The 24,514-nt window shown below is 46.9% G+C and overlaps 1 protein-coding gene across 1 annotated transcript; it reads right to left on the reverse strand.

Annotated features, from left to right (window-relative positions):
* Positions 1–1,243: 1,243 nt before the first annotated feature.
* On the reverse strand, positions 1,244–22,988 carry LOC133349777 (ATP-dependent RNA helicase DHX8-like). Its single transcript, XM_061563506.1, has 23 exons — positions 22,749–22,988; positions 20,560–20,645; positions 19,468–19,543; positions 19,276–19,367; positions 18,655–18,755; positions 18,158–18,517; positions 17,367–17,511; positions 16,659–16,865; positions 15,680–15,767; positions 15,395–15,492; positions 14,953–15,100; positions 13,398–13,579; positions 12,604–12,798; positions 11,728–11,913; positions 10,402–10,612; positions 9,404–9,585; positions 8,823–8,963; positions 8,233–8,388; positions 7,149–7,286; positions 6,341–6,469; positions 5,103–5,299; positions 3,707–3,886; positions 1,244–3,039 (listed from the first exon to the last, which is right to left on the reverse strand). Exons 1-23 carry the CDS (start codon positions 22,849–22,851, stop codon positions 2,820–2,822), a joined length of 3,621 nt encoding a protein of 1,206 aa, XP_061419490.1. The 5' UTR covers positions 22,852–22,988; the 3' UTR covers positions 1,244–2,819.
* Between the last annotated feature and the right edge of the window lie 1,526 nt (positions 22,989–24,514).

Genomic DNA, 24,514 nt, shown 5'->3' on the forward strand with positions numbered 1-24,514 from the left:
TACTCACGCCGGCTTGTGTCCGCCCTCACAGTCGGGCATATTTGCGGAATACACCACGCCGCCGTTGACCCTGGATATTGACCGAGCAACCCAACGTTCCTACCAGCTCCCTCCGCAGGAATGAGTTATTTTGTAACGTGGCTGGTGTCCGACAACATAAACAATCACCAAGCACGTGCCATGAAACCCTCAAATTATGTTCTTCAACAAAGGTTATGCTAAGACTATGATTCTTATCATTTGTGAACCGCAAGGGGTGAAGGACCCCCAGATGCTGGAAATGCTCATGAGGGAGGGACCTGGACCTTAATGGAGATGCGGAGTGCGGCTTCCAAGAGTTCATGACAATGCTCACCATCATCGCCACAGCCTGCCACTCATTAGTCAGCCGAGTGGCCAGTGGCCAAGCCATAGAGCGTGCACAAATACAGACTAAATTTAATTCAATCGAATGATCAAAAATGCTTAACCAATTTCAAATCACTAACATAAAATGAAATGTTAACATGTCTTCGCTTTTCCAAATCACAATTAGTTGGATAGGTTGGGGTGATGCTGCAACTCTGCAGTACAAGAGCTAAAATTGCACAATGAGCAACATGGATTCCACAAACACAACCAATTGTATCGACTACGAGCTTAATATATATCCTTGCACAATGCCGGGATTACAAGGTATGCAGTATAAGCATCAGCACAGCCAAGCAAAGCTAAGCCACAGGCAACACGTCACACCTAAAGCTGGCAGCAGCATTCACTGAAGTTTAAATATTCCTTCCTCACATCATGGAAGCAGTTCAAAGCAAGTGCTGCAGCCAGCACATATCAGAGGCAACACAAAAAGGCTATTTGTGTAATGTGCACATTCCCGAATGTCACGATAATACATGCAGTGTATTATTGTGTATTGCAGTGATGATAAATCCAGAAGTCCTTTAGAGAACGCAAATTCCCAAAATTGCAACGACAGAATTTTTTTTTTCACCCATCCTTTTTAACGACTCCAGAATCAAACGTCACTTTCTGTCCGAGTCTGAAACAGTGGTATACATTCCTTCTGCCTTCATTTATTATTGAACGTCTACAACAAATGCAGCAGTTTCGTTTGGAAACTCTGCACATGCAGCTGTGCAGATCTGAGTTTCAGGGCCAGAAGGCTTTTAAAATAAAATACTTCACCACACTCAATACCATTCACATCCGTGTCCAGTCACACCTTATACACTGCACACTCTTCTCAATTATGGAACATCAACCCTGTGTTAATGGTGGTAGGTAGATGACATTGTGTTGGCATGTGTCGCTTGTATAAGACAAATGCCAAAGCAGATTGAACATTGCCTAATAATCTGGGATTAATATAACAATCCATGACAACACAATTGTAAATAAAACAATGATGCATGTCTGGAAGTTATGCTTTTGATACATTGCATATATGACACAGTTCTGCACTTACAGCAGCCTTAATCACTTTAAGGTTATGAAGTTGAACATAACAACCATTGGTGCCAAACGCTTAAAATCTATGTCAATGCGCCCAGCTTATATATATACTCCAAGCTCGTGTGCTGTTTCATTCAGACTCTGTCGCCTCGACGGACCTGGTTTTCACCTGAGGACGGCTGCTTGCGTTGTGGCCGAAACGTCGTGAGAATTGTTTTATTATGTTTTATTTTTATTATTTTATTACTTCCCTTCTACGTGACTTTACCGAAAGAACCAAGAAGATGTATAACTCAGTTTGGACCTGTAAACGGACTGTACATCTTTTAAGAGAAAAGACAAATTATTTAAAAGGGAATGGTTGGTTTTTATTGTACACTTCGCCTCCGGACAGAAACACAGCAATGCTGATTGACGTTCTTCATGAAAAAGCATGTCATTCTGATATCCACACAAACGCAGATCCAAGCAAGTTAGGAGGGTTATGCTTCCATGCTCATGTTATCATTGTCTCTTGTTGACGTGCACACACTCAAGTATTTACCACACTAGGCAGGGATGGAGTACCTAACTAAATACGTGATGCAGCAACCAAGAATGGACTAAGGCCAGAACATTATAACAGAGTGGGATATTCCTTTCTTGGACAGTTATCAAAATGTCAAAGATGTGTGAAAGCAGCAAGGGAGAATTCAAACTTGAAATTTTCCAACGCATGGGAGCAGCCCCCTTTGTGGTTACTTACAAGTAACATTAAAGACTGAATACTGTAATAGACTTCGCATTCAGTGACACGCCAATGACTGACGTTTACCCAAATATAAACACCACTCCAATGAATAATTCAGTCACTTTACGCTGTATCGATGGAGGCTGATATATATAAAAAGAATTGTCTCACAGCAAGATCAGAAATAAGCCCACGACTTAAGTATCTTGCTGTGTTCGCATTCAGGTTTGTAGTCGACACTAAACAAAAATAAACAATGTTTATAAAACAAATCACAAGGATGCCAGCCGATCCCATAAGACCTCAGAAGCTAAGCAGGTTCGAGCATGGATAGTACTTTTATGGTCAACCACCGTGCATAATAGGTGTTACATGCTGTGGGCCGACATGCTGGGCAGCAAATTACAGTACGACAAGATTCATTGGTGCAATGTAGTTCTATGCACTCGCGTCTACACTCACCGCCTTCACCAACCTGCACTGACTAGCGTGGTGAAGCACGATTCATATAACCCCAACGACGCCCCACACGGTGTGGGGAGGAGGCCCTCATCCAGCAGTAGATTGACCAAACGGGCTGTACGTGCATAGGGCACAAGGTGGATTTGGAACCAGGAAGGGACCCAAATGAGGAGACGCAGGCTTATCGACGGCGGAAGGCGCGGGAGATTCTCCACGCGTTTGGCTCCTCGTAGCGGTTGTACAGCGGCTCCAGGCGCTGCTGCTTCTTCTGCTTGCTGAGACGCGTGGGGTCCGACACCTTGAAGAAGGCCGGCGCAAACTCCACAAGCCACTTGGGGTCGATGGTGGTGACCTCGCGCATGTACTCCTTGGTGGTGAGCACCAGCTCGTGGTACACCACCCTGTGGGGTGGGGGGTTGTCACGCGCACGCGGTAATGAGCGAGCGCGGCAGGTTTTAATTACAAATGACATGCGACCATGGAACAAGGCCCTCTGCTGTAGGTCTTTTGTGTCATTTTATTTCCCTCGCTCTTCCCCTATTTTAGCTCTCGTGGTTTTTTGTATTTGTTGTGCAATGGTCAAAGTTGCTTCAATGTGCCATGGCAATCAAGCAATAAAAGCAAATATTTAGCCTCATCACCGCAGAAGCAGTCAAGCGTATACATGAGCCTAAGCAGGTTTCCCTACTACGAATTTGGGATCAGGGCAATAACTTCCTCGAATTCACAGCATTTAATGATTTAATGACAGTCTTTCATTAATTATCAGACAGCCTTTAAACTAAGAAGTCATGCTGTCTGCAGCACAACACTACCTCTCCAGCACACATGCCATCGCAAGGCAAACTCACGTGATACATAGTAGTTTTCCATCGGCCGCCACTGCCTGCTACACCTGCAATTACCGCTTTGTGATCTATGTCAACCACGTCAGAGGGAGGCTGTTTATCTCATTAGGTGTTAAAAAATAAAGCATTATCACTTGCATTATAAATACGTTCATTCATCCTAGTGGTTGCGAGACCTTCGAAGGCTTTTTTGCTCATGAGTGTATACAAGGGCACGTACCACTCTGGTTGGCGGTTGAAGAGCGCGCTGGACGGGTGGATGTAGACCACCTGCTGGTCCACCAGCGTGCGGTAGCCTTCCTGAGGGTCCTTCTTTGCTGCGTTCCTGAAGAAGCCACTCAGCACGGCCTTTTGCACGCGTACTGTGGCCTTGGCACACGACACCACGTCCAGCTTGTGCCTTCACGAGTTTCAAACGACACGGAAGAAAAGGGTGTAGCAGCTTTTGTGCATATTACGGAAACGATCGGCGTTTACTTGTGAAGCGCATTGTGGCCCTCACATTGGGTCACCATTACAATATATTTTAGCAAATGTGACTGGCTGACAGCAGCAGAAATGTAGTGCATGGATGTTGTCCTAATGAGGACTCATCAGCACAGTATAGTAACCAATGCTCACTGTTGCCAAGTCTGCCTCTGGGAACAATTTATGTGGGAACCCCACATCCGCACTATAGGGCCCATTAGCTTGGTTAATTCCAACAATAATAAAAACCTCTTAATGGCGAGGAAACCCCATAATGACAGAATAATAGTGCAGGCCGTAAAATTCATTTTTAACAAGACACATTTGGAAAAAATGCGGAGCATATTCTGGTAGATTTCACATTCTGACACAAAAACAGGAAGAAAGCAATTACAATTTAACAGCCGATGATTGTAGCAAATTTAACAGATTAAGTAAAATGTTTTCGTTTTTCAACAGTGAATTTTGTATTGTTGTTTTTAAGGGCCTAATTGCTGTTACCAAGCGATGCGAATTGCATCTTCACAACTTGCCACGCTAAACAACATCACACATGCATAAAGGCCAATTGCACATAAATGGTTAAAATGAAATACATAGTTCCGTCACACAAGGATCTTAAAACAACATGAGCACGCGCACACACAGAGCATTCAAACAACTATCAGCATGGCCTTGTGTTTACCCACAAAATACACCCATTAATAATGACGGTGGGTGCTGCCAGGACAGGTTCAGGATATCACTTTCCACAGCTGCTATATGTGAATCAAACTCAGGTGGCTAGAACGATAACGCAGAACACACACTATTGCAAAGGTAAAGATCCCCCATATAGTCTAAACATGCCGCTGGGGCAAGTGCTATAAGCGAGCACCTATGAAGGCCGGCATAGCACATGAGGGGGTAGGTGGCCAACACCACGCCCGGCCGATATCGTCTTCCTCGTGGCGATGTTTACACACCTCACCAGGTATAAATTTGAGGCTGAGTCGACCTAGGGGATGCCCAGGACCAGTTTAGATAATCATCACCGGTGTTAGCCGTGTGCAGCAATCGAACTCGGGTCTCCGGGTTCATAGCGCAGCGCGCTAACCACTAAACTACCGCTCCCCAACACACCATTGCACTACTCCTCTTCCACACACCTGTCCATAATTCCCAGCATCTGCTTGCGCACATCCTGTGCTCGACGGAGCGTGCGCGCCTGCACAAAGTTCTCGTAGCACCATGCGTTGGAGAACTTGTTGTTCTTCCACGAGTTGTAGACGGCCAGCAGAGTGAGGTGGTCTCCCTCCGCTTGGTTGAACTTGGCCTTTTTCTGGTCAGCAAGCGCTTGCTTATCCTGGAAACGCGAGCGCCAGGCAGCAGCGGGCACACGTCAGACAACATCAGATTGGCTGCAATTAGCTTACAAGTGAAAAAGTAATTAATTTAACCTCCATTCATTTTAAGGTCCTCCGTTGCCTTACCCATGAATATCTCTCACCTCCCATCCCTCTCGAAACCCTTGCACGCTCTCTCCACACCAGCAATCAAAGGCGTATGTTGAATTCCCCCAGTTAAACTTTGCTCAAGTGGGAGGTTGCTCATTCTCCTCTGCCACCATTATGGTCTGGAACTTTCTTTCTCGAGACAGCCGTGCTGATGACTTCTTAACCCCTGTTCAAGTAAAGGTTGAAACCCTTTCTCTTTTCATCAGCCGAATGTTTTCAATTACATACATACCATATGCCTCTTTTTCCCTGGATGTGCACGTGCTGTTGCTCTGCACAATTTCTCGAGATGTGATTGTATTAAAATGCTATATAAATGTGTATTGTCATGTATGACCAAATCAGTTTTTGGAAACTCTTGCTCGAAATTGGGCATGTCAGAAAAAATATAATACACCTATATACTCACCATACACACTGCCATACAAATAAGTGCACCTTCACAAAATAAAAACAATGAGTGGATACATTAATATGTATGGAATTCATTTTTACTGATATCCACATTTAGATAAAGGCAGCAACTCAAGCTATGGCTCCATGCCTCCAAGTTCTCGGATTAAACATTGCATCCGATTCAATAAATATGAACATGTTATAAATCATGTTCATAATTATCTTCACAAATATAGAACCAGGCTGTGTGTTCGTGATTCGTTAAGGAGTAAAACCTTCACAGTTACAGTGAAGTGAATCAGTGGCATTATTAGAGCACGCCACAGCAGCACACTTGAACATTAGCCTTTTTAATTCCTATTTACATTTCTCCACTAACCATGTCGGGCAGCCCAGGACACACAGGCTAGGCCTAGGGATATAAGATTTTTCTTAGGGTGCGTCCTCCTTTAAATGAACTGAGACGGACGCTCACGAGGGTCGGGTCATGTTACCTTGGGGCGGTAGAAGACGTTCTGTACGGACAGCATGGACACAATGGTGAGCATCTCCTCGCTGCAGCCCAGGTGTACGGACATGATGAGCATCTTGCACAGCATGGGCTCCAGGGGGAACTCGGCCATCTGCGCGGTACACAAAACGCGCGTCACACACGCACGGGGCGGAAGCGTGGCCTCTAGGGGCCAACGGCGCCACCTGGACAGGGCCCACGCAACTCCCGTGGTCCAGGGCCAGAGGCGGCCGCCACTCATTATAGCAACGCCACCCCTGACACAGGAATAATTCACTCCCTCGTGGCCGAAAACATTTTCAATTATTTTCCACTGAACATGAAACTTAATCACGAATTAACATTAAGATGCCATTAATGCTGGAAAATTTAAAGTTTTGCTCTCATTCAATGAAAATACAAATGGTCCTAAGCAGTGGCAGTGTTTGTAATCTACCAAGACCAAGCCACTATCTGCTAAGTATGTGCTAATCCACTTCCCAGAGATTTGATGAATTGTCTCATCATTTAATTTATGTTTACCATTACTTTTCCTGCTTGGTATGATTTCCAAATTAAATTATTTGTATTAATGATAAATTATGTATTTTCACACATATTTAGGCTGAGTCGACCTAGGGGAGGCTACAGCACTGCTACATGCCCACTATCCACAGTACCATAAGAGCCCTCAATTTCTCCGAAGCTCTCCCTCCAATGCCAGACACCACAACCACAGCCCAGCAACCAGCCGGTGATCCGAGCCAGGGCTGGGGGGGCGGGGTTGCGGTGAACTCGTGTGCGCGGCGTACCCGGCGACCCAAACGCGTGAGCAGCCCCTCGTCGTCCAGTGCCCCCAGCTGGTAGAGCTGTTCCATGGCGGTGATGAGCGTCTCCATGGGAGGGGCATCCATGAAGTCAAAGGACAGCAGGTCGTTGATGCCCATGGCCTGCACACGGGAGAGTGCGTGCAACACAGGCAGGAGGTCAGTCACGGCCTCGCGCACACCCAGGGGGAGTCGGCAAGGAAGTTATAGACTAAAACTACATTAACACGTAGGCTTTCGCGAACAATATTATTCATAATAAAAGTTTTTGGGTTAGATCCTGAGTATAAATGTGTCCTAACCCTCCACCATAGCCAGTTAGGATTGTCACGTAACCGAAAAAACTTTATTATGAATAAAACTACATTATTTTTTATTTTACCAGGTAAGGCCCACTGAGCTATGTGGCTCTTTTTCAGAAGTGACCTGGCCACAATTGATAGCTCAACGAAGGGGCTTATCATCACGTTGAAATTTACAGCAACAATATACTCTAAACGCGTTTCTAAATGTGGAGGGAAAAACCGGAGGACCCGGAGAAAAATCCACGTGACCACAGGGAGAACATGCAAACTCCAAATATATGTATGTATGTAGAACTTTTTATATAGGCATCAGGGTTTGGATCGAACCCACGACCTCCTGTATACCAGGTGAGTTAGTTAACATCTCGTCATCGCAGCGAAGCACCTGCAAACCATTACTGTAATTTTTCTGGGCTCGTGACAGTTTTATATTTGTTTAGGCTTATGAGTAAGAAACACAAAGGTCAGCGCCGGTTATGAAACTCAACATTGCCTTTCATTGTCGCAGCTGGTATCTTAACAGCGCTGCTCATAATAATCAGCTAATTAAATAAATATTTTTCATAAGTTAAGTATAAAATCATAAAAAAATGCCCAACCATCGGGGTTTACCGTGGTAAATCTCCCTAATTTGAAGAGCAATGCTTTAACATGGAGCAGTGTCAGGTTAAAAGATTCCCTTGGCCAGCAGAACACATTGTCGCCATTTCTATGGGCCCATGCCGTTCAGGGCGACCCAAATGTGGCGCACACGAAGGCCCCACCTTGAGCGACAGCACGGTGCTGGCAAGGTTGGTTCTCTGGATCTCGGGCACGTTGGTGGTGAGCATCTCGTCACGGTAGGCACGTTCCGTGTACAGGCGGTAAGTCTTGCCGGGGCCCGTGCGGCCGGCTCTACCCGCACGCTGCTTCGCCTGGGCCTGGGCAGGTGGAAAGAAAGAGGTTGTTCTCACGACAGCAGGAGGATAGTGGTGAGCATCACACAGCTTTTGCGTAACCGCAACAAAGTGCGAACAATGGTGGACAGAGCTGTTGGGTTTATTTACACATGACTATTAAATGAATAAAATATAACACATCTGCTCAACATGTGTATATACGGCTCCTTTGTCAAATCAATGCTGGATGAGGACCTCTTCACACTGTGTGCGTCGAACAAGTTATTCGGCCAACCCACACTGATCAAACTGGTCAGTGTGGGTTGGTGAAGGTGGGGTGTAGAGCCGTTGGAGCATTGTGCAGTATCATGCATTTTGCTGCACTGCTCTCTGCTGACAGCGTAGATTTTCTCTCAACAGCAAATGACAAAGTGAGAGAGAAATGATGGGAGGCTGCTACTGCTGGTGATGCTCACCTGTGAGATGGGGGTGACCACCAGCTGGTCAATGCCCGTCTTGGAGTTGTAAACCTTTTGCTTGACAAAGCCAGGGTCCACCACGTAGTAGATGCCATCAATGGTCAGCGATGTCTCCGCGATGTTGGTGGCAATGACCACCTGCATCGCACACAGCGAGTGGCATGTGGCAGCGTTGAGTGACATTCAGCAAAAACTGGCATGCGTCGCGGCGAACTTCTTTCGCACCGTACGTAGCCATACATGCTATTCGGAGGTGAATTCTCCCATCAGTGGCCAGGGAGCCAATGTCATTCTTAAAAGAGATGCTGCCACACCACCTTCAATCATTCTTTTGAAAAAAAAAATCAGCACTGTTATTTTTTTTTTATTATCTTAATCAGTGTTTGACATTTTGTTTCCTCCGTGTGTATAGAGCTTCTTCAAGAACTGAAGAGACTCTTCAGGGACTCAAGAAGCACCCAGCAAGATGGAGTCAAACTTAATTGCTAAAGAACACGTGGCACTTCCTGAAAAACCTAAGCAGAAGATTGTGGGGTTATGAGCCAGAGCTTTAGCCTGGGCAGGAGCAGGGCACACACCTTTCGGCTGCCCGGGGGCGCAGGGTCGAAGATTCGTGTCTGCATCTCACTGGGCAGTGCAGAGTAGACGGGCAGGATGATGAGCTCCGGCACCTCGGGGCCCAGCGACTTCATGCGCTCATAGAGGATCTCGCAAGCCGTGTCGATCTCCTCCTGACCCGTAAGGAACAGCAGGATGTCGCCTGCACGGTGCCACGTCACGCACAGCGGTTTGACAAGCCCCGTTTAAGCGACTCACAAACATTAAGCGAACATCAGCAAAAACCGACAGACGAGCAACTCCATCCGGGTCATTAAGCAAAAGGCAAGGCATTTCCATAACGTGACGAGCCAAGGACACTCAACTTGAAGAACCCTGTTTATAATAACGTTATTTGCCTTCCAGAAAATGTTGTATTTAAGACATCAGGAACATTTTCTTTCTAACGACAAATGATTACATGGTTTGTAATTAAACAAAGGCCTTTAGAGAAGATAAATCTAGGTAATTTTTATATAATTCAGACAAACATGAACACGCAGTGCAGTGTCTTAACGTATTATTTTAACAATTTCTGTAAAATGAGGATAACCTCATGAGACGAAAAACTGCGGGTAGGCTGGAAACAAATAAAATTAATTCTCAACAAGAGCATATAACCTCAATTCTCCCAGCATGCCTTGCCATAGTATTTGAGGCACAAGGCAGCAGCAGTAAGGAAGGATGGCTATGCTATAATGACGATTCCTAACCAGGATGAAACCGGTAATTCAGTTATCTCTGCTGCGGAAAATAATATGGATACAATTTTGAATCTTAGCAGTCTAAAAAAAAGAGGCCGTTGCGCATTATACATGCAGAATGATGATATCACGCGACTTGCAAGGCATGCTGGGAGGACAGAGCTTATGTTTTCATAAGTTCTGTATGAAAGTCACTTGTGGCGTCGGTGATTACTCTACCTATGCCAACGTGCACACGTGCAGTGCGGCCGGGCGTGAGCGCACGAGTGAGGCACCTGGCGGCTCGGTGAGGTGAATCTGCATGACGGTGATGAGCGACGCGTCCAGGTAGTCCGTCTCGGGCTCCTTGGTGTAGAGGATCTCCACGGGGTAGGTTCGCCCGGGGATGGTGAAGATGGGTGCCTCGTAGAAGTACTGCGAGAACTTGACGGCGTCCAGCGTGGCCGACGTCACAATCAGCTTCATGTCCAGACGCCGCTTTATGGTCTGACGGGTGGAGTGGGAGACAAGAAGTTAGCGTTCTCCAAGAGGCAACAAGTTATGTATAATCTTGATTTGAAGCTTTCGTGACTGCAGGAATCCATACTCTTTGGTTCTTTCGGTAAAGTCAGGTAGGTATAAAATAAAATAAATCACGACGTTTCGGGCGCAACACAAGCGTCCGTCATCAGGTGGCTTTACCTAAAGAACCAATAATTAATGGATACTTTCTGATCTTTATTTACAACCGTTGTACTTTCCTCAATTGCTCTATGTAACAACGACGATATTATTCACCGGTAGGCGAGTGATAAAGACATATTGTACAAAAATACGTGTTTATTTTTATTATTACATACACTTGTTTACCCAGAAAAGCCTCATCAAGTCCCAAAACTGCTGTTTAGGAGGTTGTTGATACATTTGGTAGAAGGGAGCAATGTTACTATGTGTAATCCAAAGTTGCATTAACATTTTTAGCAATGAGATGTTTGGCCAATACCAGTTACATTCTATGTTGTTTTTAGCGACGTTAAACGAGAGAATCCAGAAAAACCCATATGCAGCACAAGGGGAGAACATACAAACTCCACAAAGGCACCCGAGTCAGACATCGAACCCAAGATCTTCTTGCTAGTGTTACCATATTGAAATATAACATAATATATCAACATATATTTCAACAAGGATGCAGATGCACTTCTGCGGCCGTCTGGAACGCTCTTCCTTCCGATATTAGGAAGATGCTGGAGATATCCACTTTTAAATTATCGAGGTTGAAAACTCATTTCTTTAGAACTGCTTTTTTGTGTTTAGTTTGTTGTATTTCCCCGCACCTCCGATTAGCACGTTTGGCTACGTACGGTGCGAAAGAGGTTCAACATACATACGTATACCAACAATAACTACTCGGACGATACTTAACTGGAAAAGCTACCTTCTTCTTGGTTCTTTCGGTAAACTCACGTAGAAGGGAAATAATAAAACAATAAACATAAAACATAATAAAATAAAATCCTCACGACGTTTCGGCCATAACGCAAGCAGCCGTCCTCAGGTGAAGAACAGGGCTGTCGGAAAGACAGCGTACGTGCAGGCTACGACCGCCTTGAGCAGCTTACCTTCTTGAGGAGACCGAAAAGCACGTCGGTGTGGATGGTGCGCTCGTGGGCCTCGTCCAACATCACGACGGAGTACTGCATGAGCTCCGAGTCGATGAGACACTCCCTCAGCAGCATGCCGTCCGTCATGTACTTGATCTTCGTCTCAGGACTGGTGCAGTCCTCAAAACGGATCGTGTACCCAACCTGCCAGCGTAACACGCACAAAGCGCATTTTACATTTCTGAAGACTCGCACAGATCCATACCACCGTGGCAATGAGCCCAGGTGCATATGCTTGAGATCCAAGCCATTTCTGTTATTGCCATCTCCTGCCCAGTTTAACATGTACGCTCTCGCGACCAATATTATCCATAAAGGTTTTTTGGGTTAGACCGCGTGAATATAAATGTGATGATGTAATTATTGGCGAAACGTCGTAGTCGAGTTGTAAATGTTGTGGTTAATACTCCAACACACCGGTGTGCTGTACTCGTAACAAATTGGCATGTTTCGTTTACATGACAAACCCTCCTAATTGTCTTCATTCGGAGGTCAATTTCATTTCAGCTCGGATGGGATCACTTGAGCCTGGATGAGCATGGATTCTGAGATCCGACAACTATTGTATTCGTTTAATTTTACCATGTAAGGCCCACTGATCTATATAGCTCTTTTTCAGAACCGATCTAGCTATCACAAATGATAGCTCAACGAATTGGCATATCATGTGGACATTTATAGCAGCCAAATACTCTAATCAAGATGATGACATGGACAAATTTTGGTTCACCGTAAGGGGGAGGAGAATCTATGGAGTCAAAACGATGCTGCTAGTCCCCCTTGCGGGCAGTTGTCCACAGCGGGAAAAGGCCGTGACAGACAAGAGATGCGCACCTCTTGCCCGAGGCAGCAGCCGAACTCCTCGGAGACGCGCTTCGCCACGGACATGGCAGCCACACGACGGGGCTGCGTGCAGCCGATCTTCCCGCGCGTCGTGTAGCCCGCCTCCGCCAGGTACTGCGTGATCTGCGTCGTCTTGCCCGAGCCCGTCTCACCGATCACGATCAGGATCTGGTTGTCGTTCACGGCCTAGCGTGGGGGAAAAACAGAACAAAGAGAGTGCGCGAGCGTGGCGGACGGCCGTGTGTCTTGGCGGAACGGTGCAATACGAGACGCACGTTTCTCACACGTGGGAGACGCTCCCATTGATAAATCCCTCCTCAAAACCACCGTCACCATGTGGACATGTACAGCCCTTTTGTCAATCCGCTGCTGGATGACAGCCTCCCCGATGCAGTGCAGATCGTTGGAGTTGTTAGACCATGCTTTCAAACACTGAGGTGGCAAATGTTTGCAGCGTGGACGTGGAAGCATAGAAGAACAAAAAAAATGGATCTTGCTGCATGGCCACCTATTCAATACCACATAGCTCTGCAGTCCTATGACAATCTGTTAGTGCATGCTCAACTATGCTTAGCTTCCAAGATATGACGCAACTAGGCGCATCCCAGATGCAAAGCCGTCAAAACCAACTTGGACATAAAGGTTACACCACTAACACCGCATGCAACAAACTGTTGCATCTTGCATCAATGAGCACAGTTGGCTATGTTAAATACAAACATCTAAACTAACAAAGGCAATGCAGCTTCGTTTGTATTCTCAACTTCCCCACAGCAACACCTCACCTGCACCAACTGCTCCTTCAGCTTGTAGATGGGCAGGCTCTCTCGCTGCTCGATGATGGACATGGCCGTCTTCTTACCATACGAGGCCTTGTTGCCGCCAAATGCGTGCTTCTTCCACTCTGGCATGTCGGGCGGCATCAGGCCCAGGCCTCGCATGTTTGCTGCGATCTGGCGACCCTCGGCTGCACACAGCAACACACGCGGCACTCCATTCAGTATAGCGGTTCAGCACAACACGCGATGCCACGATGCGTTAGGCCACAGTATAAATTTCGATTTAAAGTTTTCGTGACTGCAGGGATTCATCTTCTTGGTTCTTTCGGTAAAGTCACGTATAAGGGAAGTAATAAAATAATAAAAATAAAACATAATAAAATTATTTTTACGACGTTTCGGCCACAACGCAAGCAGCTGAGGACGGCTGCTTGCGTTGTGGCCGAAACGTCGTGAGAATTATTTTATTATGTTTTATTTTTATTATTTTATTACTTCCCTTCTACGTGACTTTACCGAAAGAACCAAGAAGAGGCCACAGTATGTGTGCAGTTCTTTTGTAAACCCCACCGCTGGATGAGAGCCTCAACACCACCAGCACAAGGCCACCAATGGAGATTAGCACCACCATAATGACACATGCTGACTTTTGAGCTCGACTTTTGCCTTGATGTGATATTACTTGTATCAGCGATCGTTGGCGAGCTCTGAAGACGTGAATTTTCTTTGTACAGTATTCCCTCATTATTTGCGGAGGGATACATTCAATTCAACAATATTAAATACATAAATAAGCTATTAAATACATGAAAATTATTACAACATATCTCTATCTCATCACTTTATCACATCACTTTCTTTCTCTATCTCAATACAGTCGTGTAGAGTTCCGGAAGCGATTCACGGACAGCCAAAATCACGGAAACAAGTCCGTGAATAACCAGTGAAGACTGCACATGTACAGCCACTTAGTCAATCCCCTGCTGGATGAGAGACTGTGCACCCTCTGCTGGTCATAGTGGTTACTTTACAATTTCCCAGCGCTGGTCAGCAGAGATTGACAAAAGTTTTGGTACATAGACGTCAGAGCATTGTACAGCATAACAAGTATAACCCGTAAAAACAAAGTTTTTCACTATAAATCCTTGATATGCGTGGCGGCTAGAGTCCTCTCGTTCTCTGGCTTGAGATGGCTGCCACCTATGGGTCAGATGATTGCATGGCAGCATTAAGCAATTGGTAATTAAATATAATATTTTTGTCCTAAAAAGTGTAAAATTTTGGAAAAACATTTTCACGAACATTAATTGGCACGCACAACGAGTCTGTGTGGAAAATGTCAGCTCGATTGGATCACGGGAAGTGGGTTAAAAAACGACCGAAAGATTTGCACGGTCCTAAGCAAGCAAGCAAGTGAACTTAATAAAGGATTTAAAAATGGCATTTTCTGCACCACCCTCTGCTGTCTATCACGTATCATAATAGTTAACTATAATTATAATTGACCCCGAGTGTGAAGTAGGTGCTCGTGTGTGCGTGTGGCAGGGGGGAGGGGCTTTGCCGTCGGGAAGAGGATCGATCCAGTGCATGTTGAGGCCCGTTGGGATTGAATCCATTTCAGCCTCGCGTGCCGCCTGCTTCATCTCGCGCCGCTCCTTGGCCAGAGCGCTCTGCATCATGGCGGCCTGCGATAGCGAGCCGTCCGGGTTCTGGGGAACAACGGGGAAGAACGTGGGTCAAGGAAGGCGAGGTTTCGTCATCTCGGCGTTGAGACCAGAGTCTTGAGTTGAGACTGAGTTTCTGGATCAAAGTATTGAGTTGAGACTGCTTCCGATCTAAAAATATCACTTCCAGGGTGCCGCATAGAAAAAAGGAGACAATTTCAGTGAATTGAGTGAAGGTATTGGCAGTAAAAAAAACTGATAAAATTAGAACTTAAAATAGTGAAAATTCAAAGACTCGTAGGGGCGCAGAAATTGTTAGCAGCACAAGCTGGAGCTGACCTTGACGATCTTGACGGGGCTGAGGTCAGTGCTGTGCTTAGTGTGGCCTCGCAGGAACGGAGGCTCCTCCTCCACCAGTTCAATCTCCACGTCCTCATCTGAGAACACAGCGCCACCCATATCTTACCATCTCCCAACCACAAAACCACACCCTACAGCACCACCTCCCACCACGACGCCAACCGCACAACACACGGAACCACTATCAGCAACCTGCTTGTTACTCAGGTGCAACGTCTTTCACACAGTTCCAAAGAGGATGTTGATCGCGAATGTCCTTCACACCTTCATCGTCGTCTATCTTGGGTAAAACTCCAGTCTCCTCATCGAAATCTGGGTACTCTTCTTTTGGAAGGACATTTGCTGCAATCATCTGCGAAAAGGACGTAAATAAAAGACATCAGAATCAAGACAAACTTTAGTGTTTTGACTCTAAACAGAAAAAAATCAGCCCAAAACCTGTAACTGTTCTCAAAAACCTAATAGCATCATCACACGTAGTACACTGCAACAAAACCATTAACATAACCTGAACGTTAGCTCCGGACCCTGGGACAGTGGTGGAGGGATGTTACCTACTTCACCTGACATAAAGGAGGTCGTGGGTTCGATACGAACCCTGATGCCTGTATATTTGGAGTTTACATGTCTCTCTCTCTCCCCATGGTCGTGTGGCTTTTTCTCCAGGTCCTCCGGTTTTTCCCTCCACATTTAGAAACGTGCGTTTGGAGTATTTGGCTGCTATAAGTTTTCACGTGATAATCCACTTCGTTTAGCAATCATTTGTGGCCAAGTCGCTTCAGAAAAAGAGCTACATAGCTCAGTGGGCCTTACCTGGTAAATAAGAAACAGCTTAGTTTATATTTCGATTTAAAGCTTTCGTGACTGCAGGGATTCATCTTCTTGGTTCTTTCGGTAAAGTCACGTAGAAGGGAAATAATAAAACAATAAAAATAAAACAATAAAATACAATTTTCATGACGTTTCGGCCACAATGCAAGCAGCCGTCCTCAGGTGAAGAACAGGTCTGTCGGAAAGACAGCGTCTGAATGTTCTTCACCTGAGGACGGCTGCTTGCGTTGTGGCCGAAACGTCGTGAGAATTGTATTTTATTATGATTAATTTTTATTATTTTATTATTTCCCTTCTACGTGAATTTACCGAAAGAACCAAGAAGATGAGCTTAGTTTATAGTTTAGTTCAGATTTCGTGGCTCTCTGCCATGTGTCGTGTTGCTATCCCAGCTCCTGGGCCCGCTTCCCACCTGCTTGATCTCCCACTTCTCGGGGTCAGAGATCTTCGTGAGACGCTTGCGCTCCAGCAGGTCGTCCTCCACCTCGGGCGCGCTCACGAGCGGCATGTGCGACGGGCGGTCGGGGTTTCTCGCGGCCGCCGCCTCCTCGCCGGCGTCAGCCACCAGCAGGCGCCGCCGTGTTGGGTTCAGGTCCTCGCCCGTCTCCTGCTCCACGTCCTGCGCTTGCCGAAACAAAAGCAGCCTTCAAACTTCGGTGGCCCGGCACACTGGGCATCGCTTCATATCGATTCTTGTAGCCAAGGTGCATTGATCGAATCGTGCACATATTAAAATGTAATTTTGCGATTTACACGAATGATAGGATTAGGCAGGGTTTCAATTCAGCTGGATCTGTCCGGAAAAATATTTACACACCTAGCATACCACATCCCGTACATGTCGCACTATGGCTGTGGATACTAGTCACTTACGTCCTCCAGTCTACTAGAAACCTTGAAGAAAATAAAGTAAGAAAGTAAGTCTCATATTTAGGCTAATGGAAGCAATGAGAGAAAACATGAGATAAAAAAGAATGGAAACAAAAAAAATATTCAGCTCAGAGGTGGGGGAGAGGAGAGTGAACCTTACATGCTTACTTATGTTAACAGAATCTTTAAGCTATGTCAATGTCTGAATCTTGTGCTGGAGCCAAAGCTCTGGGAGCACAGGTCCACAAACCTTCATGCTCAAGCTGGTCTTGGTTCCGGTGAAGGATAGCACCTTGACCTTGACCTTCTGACCTTTGGTGACAACATCAGCCACGCTGGCGACGCGGCCCTCTCGTCGGATCTCAGAGATGTGAACCAACCCCTCCCAGCGTTTCCTACAGATGCAGGGATCACCATCAGACATATATACATTTACTACCAACGGGTCAACAGAGCTCAATTACCACTCCAGCAGGAATACAAAACTCTGGATCAGTGTTCTCATTTATCTATGACGAAAAATAGATGATGCATGATAGCAATGCGGCATTAGTTTATCATATTATCTCGAACGGACTTAAATAGCTCTGGCTGCTCAGGACGATTCAATTCGTGTTGCACATCTGTAATCCAGAACTTTAGAGGCAAGATGTAATGGTCCATGCATGCGTGTGTGAAATTGACAGCGTCACAAAGCTGAAACATGGCCAGTAGATAGCAGTCGAGCAAATGGAATGTGAGCTTCAAGAGTGGCTTTTAGTGGTTAAATAACCCTCACAACACAAATGCGTGGGGAGGCTCTGATCCAGCAGTGAATTGACAAAGGACTGAGCATGTGTGTATTTTGATTATCTCCCACATGCAAAATACACCTTAAAAATTTAGAATTGGCCAAGTAACCCAATGCAGCAACACCATAAAAGAGAATCTTGAGACTCAGAATGAGGCTTTATTGGTTAAATAACTTCCACTATTATCGATGGGCCTAATGATTTATCTCGGTCGTGTTCAGTGTTGTGAGCGTGAGCATGAGCTGCGTACCGGAGTCCCTCGAGCTGCACGAAGCAACCAAACTGCATGATGCTCGACACCTTTCCGCTGTAGATGTCACCCACGTTAGGCTCCTCGGGCGGAGGTTTGTCCACGTGGCGGTCGGGCCAGCGCTCCGACTGCTTCTCTTGCTCGGGGCTATTTGACCGCGTGCGTTCACGGTGCCTCCGGCGCTCGTGGCGTGACGAACGGGAGCGGTCGTGGGAGGGCGAGCGTGAGCGCGAATGGCGCCGCATACGGGAACGCGAGCGGGAGCGAGAGCGGGAGCGATGGCGCCGTCTTCGGTGTCGGTCCTCGTGCCGGAAATCCCGCTCGCGGCTGTCGCTTCTCTTGCTGCCGCTTGCCTCTGACCTAGAGCCATCGGCACGGATTGACAAAAACAAGAGGTTGTTTCGTCATGGCCGATTGGTCTGGGCCAAGATGGATGCGAGTTACAAGCAAAGATGTTAGCGTGTCTGTGTGTGTGCACGGCTGGGTTGCTAACACACCCGTGCTTGGTTTCCTGCCCCGAGAGTTTCGGGATCAGGGCCTCCAACTCTGCCATGGCATCCACGGCCACTTTGATGTCTTCAGCCTTGAGCATGGTTTGCTGTGGACACATACACACACTGTAGCTGGTGACGGGAGTCACATTTTCCCATTGAAAGCATACAAAACTGCCTGTGAAGCATTCTTATTTCAGTTATCAGCAATTCTATTGGAGCCATTACAAGTACTAAAAGATTCAGAAAATAAAAATACTAGCATATTCCATTGATACAAAAAATAATATATGTTGGACTTAACAAGACCATCATTTTTTTGGTTCTTTCGGTAAAGTCACTTTACCGAAAGAACCAAGAAGATGAATCCCTGCAGTCACGAAAGCTTTAAATCGAAAGACCATCATTCTTTACTGTGTCTTTATCTCTAGAAAAATAAACATGTCCTCTTTATCTATGCAGCATCTTGAGATGCAATCGCATCTAGACACACGTTTAGTTTGTTGTCCTTCCCCCGCACCTTCGATTATCACGGTTGGCTATACGGTGCGAAAGAAGTTCAACAGACATAAGTACATCCACAAACTATTGTACACACATCACAAAGCAGCTACTGCTGCTGCTTACCCGTGCAGCATCATCATCCGCCCTACAGAGGGCAGGGAAAAGCTCTTTCATCTTCTCCTGTTTCGTCCTGGTTGACGACGATGAAGCCTCAGCTAAAGAACAAGAGAGGCAAGGCTCATCAGCAAATTACTTCCGGTAGCGTAATAACGAGGAAATACTGTAACAGAAAAACGAGTTAAAACCTAAATATACCCGAGTTATCGCTGGATGTCTTGGGAGCAGGTTTCATGGTCTGGATGAGACGCAGCAAGTTGTTAATAAGCGGGTCCTGTGGAAAACAAACGCAGCAAATTTAATGTCAAACATGAGTTTGTGGTTTAAAGCTTTCGTGACTGCAGGGATTCATCTTCTTGGTTGTATCGGTAAAGTCACGTAGAAGGGAAATAATAAAATAATAACAATGAAATATAATAAAATACAATTCTCACGACGTTTCGGCCACAACGCAAGCAGCCGTCCTCAGGTGACAGACCTGTTCTTCACCTGAGGACGGCTGCTTGCGTTGTGGCCGAAACGTCGTGAGAATTGTATTTTATTTTTGTTATTTTATTATTTCCCTTCTACGTGACTTTACCAAAAGAACCAAGAAGATGAGTTTGTGGTTTAAAGCTTTCGTGACTGCAGGAATTAATACTCTTTGGGTCTTTCGGTAAAGTCACGTAGATAGAAAAATAATAGATCACGACGTTTCGATCGCAACACAGGCGATCGTCTTCAGGTGAGAGAGAGAAAGCTACAGTGGGCTCACATGAAATAGACTTTTCCAAGACGAAGGTACTATGCAAACCCACTGGCTATCATCAAAGATTTGTCCATGAAGCCATCCAGATATATAAACACAGACACAACTTCAACCGAGAAGATGGGTACAAATTGGGCAATCATTGGAAGGCCGTGATTAACCAGGTATCGTCTTAACCTGCTGTGATGTTTCCATCCTTCCTGCCGATGTTAGCTGACTCTCTGAGTTGCATTACTAGGTTGGATGTCTTTGTATTGACAGGCTGGATGTCCTGCTCGCTCTGCCACCGATGCATCATTGACATGCTAATCTCTCACAATACATAGGCCACTGCCACAGCCTCAGGGAGACCATCTCTAGCCCACCCTCTTACCCTGAGGGGACTCTATATAAGACCTTGTTTCAGTAGCTTTCTCTCTCTCACCTGAAGACGATTGCCTGTGTTGCGATTGAAACGTCGTGATATATTATTTTTCTATCTACGTGACTTTACCGCACCATACTGCAAAAAGAGATTCAACCTCGGTTCTTGGAGTACTCACCGAAAACTCCGCTCCATTTTGCTCCAGGACTTTTTTGAACTTTTCAAAAGTGTTGTTCTTCTCTGACAAACTGATGACAAATTCAGCTGCGAACAGACACAGAGAGTTGTATGTAAGTAAAACGACTCCGAATCGCCAGCAGCACGCTCGCCACCAACAGTCGCTCGAACGTTAATGATTCGCCATCTAGGCGTCCGTATGACTGATGGTTAAATGCACGCAGCAACATATGGACGTGTCGCGTTACATTATCACACACACAAAATACACAAAAGACATATATATACACACACAAAAACATACGTGGTAAAAACATCGTTGTCACATTCGACTCATTTACACCTTCCAAGGGATCCAGCACTCTCAAAGCACTGCTTCTCGACGCGGAGATGACCATGTCAGCAGCATCAAACAATGTACAGCCTAAACGTCACCCCCGTGGTTAGCATAGAGTAACACATTCCTGCGGAGGGAGCTGGTAGGAACGTTGGGTTGCTCGGTCAATGGCCAGGGTCAACGGCGGCGTGGTGTATTCCGCAAATATGCCCGACTGTGAGGGCGGACACAAGCCGGCGTGAGTAGGTTAAACGTTGAATTTTATAAGGGCACCACGGGGTGACCAGCCCCTCCCAACCCAGCCCCTCCCCACCCTCCCCACCCAGCCCCTCCCCACCCAGCCCCACCCCTCCCCAACCAGCCCCACCCCTCCCCAACCAGCCCCTCCCCACCCAGCCCCACCCCTCCCACTCCCCACCCAGCCCCTCCCTACCCTCCCCACCCAGCCCCTCCCTATCCACCCAGCCCCCCCCCCCCACTCAGCCCCTCCCTGCACGACGGACACAATAATCCCCTGTGGGCTGGTGTAACCAGGAGGTTCCTACCAGTATAACGTTGTGAATGTAGAGGAGTTATAGGAGATAAGTTGGTGTCGTTACAGCAACTTTAGAGCATTTAGCTGAAATACATTTGCACTTGATAAGCCACTTCATTAGGCTATCATTTGTGACAGCCAGGTCGCTTCTGGAAACATATCTCTAACTCTCAGTGGGCCTTGCCTGGTTAAATAAAAATAAGTTTAGTTTAGTAGAGTAGGTACTCTATAGGGGAGTCGGTGGACTTACTAATAGCTCAGTGGGCTTTACCTGGTAAGATAAAAAATTAAGTTTACTTTTATTTGTATATTTTAAAAGTGATGTTTACCTTTCCCATACATAGGACCCCTATCGTGTTTGTGTATTGTTTGTTGTAACGTTTCGACTCGCACCCTACTGGACGTCTGTGAAAAAGCGCTTCATAGCTCATCGTATTCCGCCTTCAGTATAAATACACATTCTGATTCTGGAGTTGGTGTAGAAGGGCCAATGTAGAGGCATTAGTATAGGGTGGTCGGTGTAGAGTAGTCGGTGTAGAGGTGTTAGTGTATAGTAGTTGGTGTAGAGTAGTTTGTGTAGAGGTGTTGGTGTAGATGTGTTAGTGTAGATGTGTTAGTGTAGCGTGGTTGGTGTAGAGTAGTTAGTATAGAGTAGTTGGTGTAGAGTGGTTGGTGTAGAGTGGTTGGTGTAGAGTGGTTGGTGTAGAGTAGTTGGTGTAGAGTAGTTAGTATAGAGCAGTTGGTGTAGAGTGGTTGGTGTAGAGTGGTTAGTGTAGAGGTGTTGGTGTAGAGGTGTTGGTGTAGATGTGTTGGTGTAGATGTGTTGGTGTAGATGTGTTAGTGTAGAGTGGTTGGTGTAGAGCGGTCGGTGTAGAAGTGTTAGTGCGGGGTAGTCGGTGCGGGGTAGTTGGTGTAGAGTAGTTAGTATAGAGTAGTTGGTGTAGAGTGGTTGGTGTAGAGTGGTTAGTGTAGAGGTGTTAGTGTAGAGTAGTTGGTGTAGAGGTGTTAGTGTAGGATAGTTGGTGTAGAGTAGTTGGTGTAGAGGTGTTAGTGTAGAGTAGTTGGTGTAGAGTAGTTGGTGTAGAGTAGTTAGTATAGAGTAGTTGGTGTAGAGTGGTTGGTGTAGAGTGGTTAGTGTAGAGTAGTTGGTGTAGAGGTGTTAGTATAGAGTAGTTGGTGTAGAGGTGTTGGTGTAGAGGTGTTAGTATAGAGTAGTTGGTGTAGGAGAGTTGGTGTAGAGTGGTTAGTATAGAGTAGTTGGTGTAGGATAGTTAGTATACAGGAGTTGGTGTTGGGCCTCCCAGGCCGCGCACGTTACCCAGGTCCTTGTCGTTAATTCCCAGGTGATTGTCCAGCTCCGTGCAGACCTTGGACACCAGGGACAGCTGCTCCAGGCGACGGATCTCGGCCGGGTCCGCCATCTCTCCCGCCCGTGTTGCAGGGGAGAGACAAAGGCGGACGGGAATCGGGGGGGAGGAGAGGCGAAGAGCGGCGACGCGTCAGGCCCCGAGTCAGCGCCGATGTAGGCCAAGGCTTTGGTGACCCCCCCACCCCCACGCGTGACGTCACCCAACACAACAACTACGGCGGCCCCTGCGATGTCGCCCCCGCCGCTGCAAACGCGATTGTGAATGGAGCGATTCCTCTTACCCCCCTCCTACCCCCCTCTCTTAACCCTCCTACTCCCCCCTCTCCTGTCCAACCCCCTTTTCCCCCCCCCCCCCACCTACTACCCCCCCCTTACCCCCTGCTATCCCCCCTCCTACCACCCTCTCCTATCCCTCCTACCCCCCTCCCCTACCCCCCCCCTCCTGCTATCCCCACACCGACTACCCTCCCTACTCCCCTTCTCCTACCCCCCTCCTACCCTACCCCCCTTCTCCTACCCCCCTACCCCCTCTCCTATCCCACCCCCTTCTACCTCCCCTCCTACCTCTCCTACCCTCCTCCTACCCTACCCCCCTCCTCCTACCCCCCCCCTACCCCCCTCCTCCTACCCCCCTACCCTACTCCCCTCCTCTTACCCCCCTCCTCCTACCCCCCCTACCCCCCTCCTCCTACCCCCCTACCCTACCCCCCTCCTCTTACCCCCCCTACACCCCTCCTCCTACCCCCCCTACCCTACCCCCCCCTCCTACCCTCTCACTACCGCGTTCAACTCGACCAATGGGGTACGGCAACCAAAACAGCAAGAAAGAGCCAAGCTTCAAATCAAGAAAGAGACATTAATTTAGAATTCGGTAATACTGGTAGGAACCACCTGGTTCCACCAGCCCACAGGGGATTATTGTGTCCGTCCGTCTGTCGCGCATCCAAAAATCGGAGGGGTGGGGCTGGGTGGAGAGGGGAGGGTGGGAGGGGCTGGGTGGGGAGGGGCTGGGTTGACAGGGTGGGGCTGGGTGGGGAGGGGCTGGATGGGGAGGGTGGGGCTGGGTGGGGAGGGGCTGGTCACCCCGTGGTGCCCTTATCAAACTCAACGTTTAACCTACTCACGCCGGCTTGTGTCCCCCGCCCTCACAGTCGGGCATATTTGCGGAATACACCACGCTGCCGTTGACCCTGGACATTGACCGAGCAACCCAAGGTTCCTACCAGCTCCCTCCGCAGGAATGTGTTAAATACTACAAAATAAACCCTCAATATTTGAAGAGCCGCAGTGTGCTCGGTCCTTAAAAAGAGCCGCAGGTTGCAGACGCCTCAACTCGACGAGCTGGCGTCAAGGTGAATAAATACTATGAAAAAAAACTTGTTTTTAAACACGCTTTAATGAAATGTACCATACTAGTTAATGGGAGAACTCCAAGACTCCAGGAAGTGCCCCCGAAGCTTGCCATATCGTAAGGGGCCGTGGTGATTTACAGCCAACGTCATTCGAGCGTGAAAAATTAGACCCAAGCCGAAACATAACATATGAAAAGAATTTTAATTTTTTTTATAGAATATAGTATTGTCATCCGTATGACATAAGTATACCAAGTTTGCAGTCAATACCACATTGGGAAGTGGTTTAAAATTGAGTTACAAGATTTGAGGATACAACAGTGAGTTAATAGAAAGCGTGTAAAAAGATCGTTTATTATTTTT

Source organism: Lethenteron reissneri, chromosome 31, assembly GCF_015708825.2.
Source record: "Lethenteron reissneri isolate LAM-NWPU_2019-01 chromosome 31, ASM1570882v1, whole genome shotgun sequence".
Lineage (NCBI taxonomy): Eukaryota > Metazoa > Chordata > Hyperoartia > Petromyzontiformes > Petromyzontidae > Lethenteron > Lethenteron reissneri.